The sequence below is a fragment of the Mobula birostris genome, chromosome 32 (genome assembly GCF_030028105.1).
Source record: "Mobula birostris isolate sMobBir1 chromosome 32, sMobBir1.hap1, whole genome shotgun sequence".
Classification (NCBI taxonomy): Eukaryota; Metazoa; Chordata; class Chondrichthyes; order Myliobatiformes; family Myliobatidae; genus Mobula; species Mobula birostris.
This window is the reverse complement of record NC_092401.1, coordinates 10,172,068-10,180,822: the sequence shown is the minus strand read 5'-3', so window position 1 is coordinate 10,180,822 and position 8,755 is coordinate 10,172,068. Positions and strand designations below refer to the sequence as shown.

General features: G+C 41.0%; 1 protein-coding gene across 1 annotated transcript; it reads left to right on the top strand.

The window, feature by feature from the left end:
• The first annotated feature begins 4,364 nt into the window (after positions 1-4,364).
• Positions 4,365-7,727, top strand: LOC140191149 (uncharacterized). Its single transcript, XM_072248276.1, has 3 exons — positions 4,365-4,766; positions 5,164-5,194; positions 6,311-7,727. Exons 1-3 carry the CDS (start codon positions 4,542-4,544, stop codon positions 6,712-6,714), a joined length of 660 nt encoding a protein of 219 aa, XP_072104377.1. The 5' UTR covers positions 4,365-4,541; the 3' UTR covers positions 6,715-7,727.
• Positions 7,728-8,755: the final 1,028 nt, after the last annotated feature.

Genomic DNA, 8,755 nt, shown 5'->3' with positions numbered 1-8,755 from the left:
TCTAAGTGTGTGAGCATTAGCTCCCCATTTCGTGCCTGCTAATTTTTACAAGAGAGAATTGCGAGGGCCAGCTTTCCCTCGGAGTTTTTGGATGTGGGTGGCAAATAAGAGAGTCCTATCCAGTGTCACGCCCAGGTAAATTGGAGTCGGATGGTGTTCGAGCTCCTTCCCACACCAGAAGATCTTGAGTTTCCGAGCTGCTTCTTGATTCCTCAGGTGGAATGCACACACTTGAGTTTTTGATGGATTTGGGTCCAGAGGCCATTTTTCATAATGCTACTTCATTGCTTCGAGGACTGCTGTAAGTCGTACTTCATCTGCTTGGAAGGAGTTAGCTTGTGTTGCTATGCATAGGTCGTCTGCATAGATAAACCTGCGTGTGTTAGGAAAGGTTGGTTGGTTGTTTGTGTAAATATTAAATAGTAGAGGTGCCAGGACTGATCCCTGTGGTAGTCTGTTCTTTTGTGGACGCCATCTACTCTTAATTCCATTCATTTCTACATAAAATCTGTGATTTTCTAGGAGGCTTCTTATTACTTTGACTGTGGTTTCATTCTTTAGCATTTTAGATAATTTCAATAGAAGGCCTCTGTGATTCACAGTGACATATGCTGCTGTTAAGTCAATGAATACTGCCCCTGTAATTTGTCGCATTTCAAAGCCATCCTCAATATATTGGGTTAAGTTCAGGACTTGACCGCAGCTAGAGTGGCCTGGCCTGAACTCAACTTGGTCTGGTGTTAGAAAATCTTCGGCTAAGGGGGATATTATTGGGTTTAATAAGGGGTCTTTATTGGGTTTTAGGAGAGCAACAACTTTGGCTCTTCTCCACTTTTTAGGTATTTTTAATGATCTTAGGCAACAGTTAAAAAGAGACAGAAGCCGGTGGAGTGCTTCAGGTCAAAGATGTTTAAGGAATTCATTAAGAATCCCATCTATGCCAGCAGCTTTGTTGGATTTTAGCTGTGATACTTCATCCTTTAATTCTTCTAGGGTGAGAGTTGGGAAGTTGTTACTCCCGTCTGAGAGAGCTGACTCCATCTCCTGATGTTGCTTTTACTTTTGCCTCCATTCTTTGTTATTTGGTCGACCATTTAGTATTAGTTGGTGGCAACCTGTTTGGGTGTTATGGCAGCAATTCTCTGTGGTGATCTATTGTCTGAGTTGAGTTTCCGAACAGTTGCCCATGCTTTCTTTACTGTTCTTGGTCATGTCTGTGTTTTCTATCAGTTCCTGCCAACGCTTGGCTCAGTAGGGACAGAACTGACTCTCCCATTTCAATAGTGTCTTGACCAAATGGGTCTTGGTCATATAAGCTGACATACTCATCATAACTTTGCTTGATCTCCCTAGTCAATGTTTGAATATATTTGGTTCTGCAGCCTCTAGGTATGTTCTGTTGTGCTACTTTCCAGGTTAGTTGGACAAATTGATCATAATGATCAGGTTCTGGTGGTATGGTATTGATAAGTTGATCAAGGGATTCTGCGAAAGATGTCCAATTCGCTTTTCTCAGGTTAATTCTTGGTAGGTACTTTGATGGCACAGGTCTCAGAACTGGAAGGGATTCTACCTGGACTGGACAATGTTGGGATTTGGGTATATGTTGGAGGACTGTTCGTGTGAAGAGGTTGTTGGAGCTTGCCAAGGTAACAAAGGCAAGGTCTGGGTTGTATCCTTTCCTCCATCAGTCACTTGTGAAGGTAGGGGTGTCCTTTGACTCATATAGTAGCTCAAGGCTGTTGTTTAGAGCCCATGGTACAACTTCTTCTCCATTTGCATCATCATCTTCATATCCTCAGTTGGTGCTATGGCTATTAAAGTCACCAATAATGAGGTACATTTTGTCCTGGAAATCTAGGTTAGGTGGCCACAAGAATGGTTCATTAGGGGGTTTGTAGACCGAGATGATAGTTATGCATTTTGTTTCAACTTTCAGAAGTTCCACTGAGCCAGCTTGGATATTTGCTGTGTTCATTACTATAGATGTCTAGGGGTGTCAATAGCTAAGTGCATTCCTGGCACATAGGGTTTGTTGTTCAGTTTATGAGTTTCTTGTAAGCACAAGATATCTGGTTTTAAGTTTGCCAGGGTTTCTGCTTTACTGTGGCTGAAGCCTTCGATGTTGTGGCTAATGATTTTCATGATTTCCATTGGGCCGAGGGTTTATCCTTTTACCACCCACTGGATCACTTGGTCTGGCGCGTAATGTCAGGATTGGTCTCCTTTTGGATTAACAGGGTCACGGCGTGAACGTTCTTGACTCGACCCCTTCTAAATCATTAATATATATGACAACCAATAGAGGACCCAGCACTTATCCTTGCAGCAGATGACCTTGTTGCTAGAGAAATCTGAAAAGCAACCCACCACAACCACACTCAGGGTCCTACCACCAAGCCAAATTTGCTTCTTGTTTTCCTTCTCACCCTGGGCCCCATGTATTCCAACCTTCTGGACCAATCCACTATGCAGAACCTTGTCAAAAGACCTGCTAAGATCCACGAAGGTGTGTAGTCTCTCTCTGAGATATAAGTCTACCTTTCCCTTTTCATATTATTGAAGTTGCATCCTATTTTTGTAATGAAACCACAAAATGAGGAAAGCCTTCAAGTAAAACCAAAATTGTTTTTCAACAGCTGTGACATCATTCTAATTTAAATCTAAAAACAAGCAGTTCTTCCTGTTCCTCTGGGACTTCCAGTATCCCTTTTCTACAAGGCATTCAGGGATTTTCTGGTTTCCAGAAACCCAGCTGAGTTTCCTGACGATTTGTACTGCATCTATAGTAACAACAGTGCAGGAAGCAACAGAGTTGGAAAAACAAATTGACAGAATTATATGGGATTATGAAGGGATTATGAAGCAACAGAGTTGGGAAAACAAATTGACAGAATTATATGGGATCATGAAGGGCATAAGGTGAACATCCAGGAAAAGAAATGTTGGAGATACCCAGCTGATGAAGAGGAAATCGTCAATATTTTAGGCTGATGTTTCCCCTCAGGATACCGGTGGGTTTTCTGATGATATATTAACTTTAATCTTGACGCTGTAGCTGACCATGGAGTACTTCTGCATCCTATTGTTTATATTTCAGATCTATACTCATGTTTCTATGGGAAACTCTCTGGTAGGTGGCATGTCAAAGATAACACAAAGATTAACAGATCTGGCCAAATGCTAAATCACAGAGAGCAAGAGAAAGAAAAGGAGAATAACAGAGAGAAACTGCAAAGATACACAGAAAAAAAATGTGAAAATTAAAGAGAAATAATATAGTCAATGAGATCTCGAGATAAAAGGACAGAGAAAAAGAACAGGAAGATATGGAAGCCTAGTAATTTTTTAAAAAATGAATTAAAGTCAGGGAGTTGGAGACAGAGAGATAAGTCTAGAAGTTGCAGTTTCTAATAATTACAGTTGAATATAGTATTGTCTTGGATTGTTTCTTTCGGAGCTGCTGATATCTCAAATAATTTGAAATGATCTGCCCGTATTTGACGGATGTGATGTCCTAATGAAGGGTCCAAAGATAATAACGTCCTGATGACTGAGCAACCCTGGTAAAAGGTCTCTGCTTAAAATGTAAACATTTTATTTCCTCCATGGATGTTACCTGACCTACTGAGTCCCTCTAGCACTGTGTGCGTGTTCCAGCACCTGCAACATCTCCCGTGTATTTGGCAGCCGTGTTAATTTCAATGGACCTCTTTAAGTTGCTGTAATAATGTCGCGGGCAGTAGCTTCAATATCGGGGGTATTGGACAATGAAAGAAGAAATAGGAGACAGAGTCGGGACAGAGAGACATAAACGCTCACCCAACACTTTTTCACACTGCTTCTCTTTGTGTATTTTATCTGTCGTTATTTTACCTTAAGGTTATAATTTCCATGTCGAGTCTGTACTCCCTCTTCTCTTCTGTGGCCTCACTCTATGCTCAATGATTCCAGGATTATCTCCGCCTGTAGTCTTGTTTCTACGTTGACAGGTTTCACTCTGTGTCTCGGTTTTTTAATTCTATTTCGAAATCTCCCAAATGATTTCTAGTGCTCTGCTTACATTCCTTTTATCGCCTTGCCCTCCCACCCCCACCCCACCCCGGACCTTTTTCTGTTCGTTTTGTGCAGCTCTCTCCCCTTTACCCAAGTGTCACGTCCAGTTTGGTTCACCTCTCATTCTTTCACATGTCTGATTATTTCTCCGTTCCTTTTACAGCCCGTTACGTTTCCACACTCTTCTGCTACTGTATTGGGTTTATTTTTTTTCCTTTTCCCACTCTCTTCCCTCCCTTCAAACTGTCGCTCGGTTCCACTGACACGTCCCTTTCCTCCACCCACGTTTCCTCTCCTGACTGTGTAGGGTGAATCCTAGAGACTTCTGAATGTAGCGACCTCTAGTCGCTGGGGAAGTCCGGCTCACGGGCTCTGTCATCACGGAAACTTCCCCGAGTAAGGGAAACATAAAAAGGCCCAGCCGATCCTCTAGTCGCAGAACACACAGTGCCAGCTCGAGAGCAGAGTGAAAGGACCTTGCTAAAATGTCTCAACAGGAGGATCTGAGAGAAGTGACAGTGATCCCGACCCACAGCAGCTGGCCGTCGAAGCAGCCCCAAGAATCGAGCCAGTGCAATCTCCAGTGCCAGCGCCGCCTACTCGCAGCCGTCTTCATTTCGGTGCTTCTGCTCTTCATCACCATCGCCGGTCTTCTCTGTGCCTTTTGCCTCTTCATCTATCCCAAGCTTTCCACAGACGTCAAAGACAAAGTAAGATCTCACGCTTTCTCTGTCTCCGCGAAAATCTTGCGTGGTTGTCACACTGTGAACTCTAGACATGGTCTGCACTACTCCAGACCAAATGGTAGATCCAAACTATTCGGATTGAGTGCAACTCTAGGATTGATGGGTTGCGTATATCAACTTCTAATGTAGGCTCACTCACTCAAATGGGCAGTTGGGCTAGAGTCGGCATCTTCCGCGACACTGATTTACGTGCACACTCAGACGACCGAAACATACCCGTGGGAATTTGTACACAGAGAGATGAATACAGATACACCGAGATGAACATAGTTATAAAGTTTAAACTGAGATCTAACGTATTTCTTTACGAATTTCTGAAATTCCAATATCTAATCACATTCTCTTTTTTTTGTTTATTTAGCAGTATGCCGCGCAGCTGTTAGCACAAGTTGGTAAGCAGATTTTTAATTATCTATAAAATTACCTTGTCTAAATGCGTAACGGGGGCTAGACAGGGAGATACTTTAAGAGAACGAAGGCGGTTCTTTGGATGGATTTCACGGGGCAAAGTAGAGGAAGCTTTATCCCGTATCTAGACGATATTAATGATTTGTCAATAGAGGGTTGAAGAAAAAAAAATGAAGTTATTTTTTCATGCTGATAATGTTACGGACAGGGAATGTTTTAATACTAGTAGATTTACAAGTCTTAAGGGGATTTGATAAAACCTGTAAATAAAGTATATAACTGTAGCGGAAGCATTAGATTATTCCATTTGGTCAAAGACATTACCAAATAATTAATTTTGTGCTGTAATTTCCATGATTACAGTTCCTTCCTAATGTTACCCCAGCTCTCAGTTCTTATACTGAATATTGCTGACATCACACTCATAACTCGCCCATCACATGCCTAAAATCTGAAGTTTCCATCAGTTTTGTTCAGCAGCATCTCTAGTTTTATTAAGTTGAGGAGTCTATCACATTTATTAAAATAAATTATAATGGAACAATAAGATAGATGTAGAAAACAAAACAAACTGAGCCAAGGTCTTTGAGGCTTTCCCCTAGATTTATTTATTTATTTATTGAGATACAATTAGGAGTAGCCCCCTCCAGCCCTTCCAGAAATCTCCCAATTTAACCCTAGCCTATTCACGGGACAACTTGCAATGACCAATTAACCGGACAACTGTACGTCCTTGGATTGTGGGAGGAAACCGGAGCACCTGGAGGAGACCCATGCAGTCACGGGGCGTATGAGCAAATTCCTTACAGGCAACAGCGGGAAACCGCTATTTCATCCCTGTTAGTTTTGCTACTTCGCAGATTAGTCAAGTACTTGGTGCCCGAGTTTCTGAGGCTGGCTGTTTATTGCTGGTTGTAATTGCGGTCATTCATTAAGCACTTTCACCAGCCTTGGCGTGAGGAAGCTCTGTGAAGCTTTCATCCAACATTTATATGTTGGTTCATAACATTTAGAAATGATGCTAATATACAGTATTTGTATTTGAATCTGTAGCAAATTCACATGCAGTAATTTAATGGCTGTTTTGTTTCTGTCTGTAGATTACAACCGAACTGTAAAATGGTTAGTCGCCGATGGAATGGCAGGTAGCTACCTGGGTGCTGGTTTCCATTTTAAAGATCAAGAGTTACACAGCACCAAGGATGGGATGTACTATGTATACGCCAAGCTGAAAGTGACATGCTCCGTCCTAAATCAATGCAATAACACTTCGCCTGTCAAGTTAGAACTCAAGCATTGCACAGGAAGGAATAACTGCAATTCATTATTGAGCATGGAGGTGAAGATGTTGCATGACGCAGAGAGTGCGTTTGATCAGTCTAGCACACTAGTCTATATGCAAGCCAAGAGCTGGCTTCAAGCCGCAGTCCACGGTCTGGAGCAGAAATATGTCACACTGGATGACGAACACATATACTTTGGAGCATTCCTGATAAAAAGTTAGATTCTCTCCGATTGTACAACAGGCAGCACTTTAAGAAACTTCAAGGTTTTGAAATCTGGAGGAATAACTTTTACACAACTCAAGGACGATCAATGATACGGGTGCAAATTATTTATTGTTATGTAACTCTCCTCCTGCTGTAGACTTGATTGATTCATTTGGTTGGGAGAGGGGATAATGCTTACAGCTCACTACAATATTTATATAAGAGCATTTAGTCCCGAAGTACAATGTTTCAATCAGCAAGAGATGGGTTACTGGACATGTTGGATGTCCATTGTCTGATGTTCAGATACAATATTCCTAACTTGGAATTCTGTAATGAAACCTCTTTTCATAAGAGGTAAAATATTATGTAAACAAATGTTACATTGCACTGTTAAGTGAAGTAATGTTCCTCAAGTCTGTGACGTAATTAGGGGGAGAATAAAGGCCACCCAACAAGAGCAGCATATGTTAGCAGTTCTCTATCCGGGTGCATAAATTAATGGATACAGACAGGCTCTAAAGAGAGAGATTGCGAAAGTTTAAGGTGAAAGAAAATTGGCAGAAAAGCTATCCTCTACATCCTGGGACTTTCTTTTTGTGCCCCAAACTATGTGCTATTATATTTATTTCCCTGATGATAAGATACCTAGAAAGGACATTAATCATAAGAGTTATGGGACCAATGACTCCATAGGGTGTATAAATACTTAACAGGAGCACGTCTGGTCCTCAGGAATGACCTTGGGTGGCATTGATACTTTTGTCACAATAATATAATACTCTCTGTAAAGATCAATTCAACTCTGTAAAACAATATACTCTTCAGCATTGAGTAAAACTAAAATAATTCAACAGAGAGATGGAATTTGGAGCACCAGGCAGTCCTCACATATAAAAACCTGCAAGCATCTGTGTTGAAATCACTGGGTTGTCATTTAGTTTTTATGTACTTCCATTGGAATGATGACGTTACTTCACATTTACAGAAAAGTTAATGTAATATTTTCATTTGAATGTAATTTATTTGCACTAATGTATTCTTCGTGTTTACTGCGTCGTAAGATAAATATAATTTTATTTGCAAGATATTCACCTTCTGGAATATTTATAATACAAACAGTTGCTAAATTCTATTTAGTAATTTTGTTTTCCTTCAGTGCATAATTCTGTTCAAATGTGTTTCTATCTTCTTATGTTAGGTTTACAATGCTTCTCATCCAATCTTTCCACTTTCCTTTCTCATGTCCTGAATGATCTGACATACTGGGGTTAGATCCCCAAACCTTTGTAAAATTAACATTTTAAATCTAAAATCTGGACTGAGCAGATCTGTTCCAAGCCTATTCCATCTTTATTCAAATTTTATAGGGCAAATCGTCTGGCCTCGTGACTAAGAAATTTGAACACATCAGCTGGTTTTCGCTTTCTAATCCAGTGGTGTCACTGCAGAGACGGAATGCATAACTTTACAGATCTCTGTGATTCATTACCATAGCAGAGGTTACAACAAAGGAGTGATCTGAAGTAATCTTGGTCTTTCGTTAGATGCTGCTTTACTCACCAAATAATGCTTCCAGTGTTGACATCATCTTGTTAGTACATTTATTCATTCACCTTTAAGTTCAAATTCCCGCTTATTGTCATCTGGCTGTACATATACACAACCGAACAAACAAAGTTCCTCCGGACCACGGTGTACAACATCACGCACAGCACGTAAACCAAAACATGTCCATAAGCAAGTTAATAAAATATTATTCAAAATGTATTTAGTGCACCGCACAGGTAAACAAAAGATAGTACAGTAAACAGTTTACTGTCCTCGTAATAAGACCTCGGTGGTGGCAGGGTATTCATTAGTTTCACAGCCTGAGGGAAGAAGCTGTTACCCGGTCTGGCAGTCCGAGTCCTGATGCTCCTGTTCCTCTTTCCTGATGGTAGTGTGTCTGAGAGATTGTGGGATGGTGATAGGAATCCTCAACAATGTTTTGGACCCTTCGTCTGCAACCTACCTGGTAAATGTCACAAATAGTGAGGAGGGAGTCTCCGGTGA

What these genes read in the sequence shown, in the direction of transcription:
- LOC140191149 (XM_072248276.1), top strand. Translation starts at nt 4,542, where the DNA reads ATGTCTCAACAGGAGGATCTGAGAGAAGTGACAGTGATCCCGACCCAC. An exon ending in CCACAGACGTCAAAGACAAA is followed by an intron (nt 4,767 to 5,163) that starts GTAAGATCTCAC and finishes TTGTTTATTTAG; the next exon opens with CAGTATGCCGCGCAGCTGTT. An exon ending in GCAGCTGTTAGCACAAGTTG is followed by an intron (nt 5,195 to 6,310) that starts GTAAGCAGATTT and finishes TTCTGTCTGTAG; the next exon opens with ATTACAACCGAACTGTAAAA.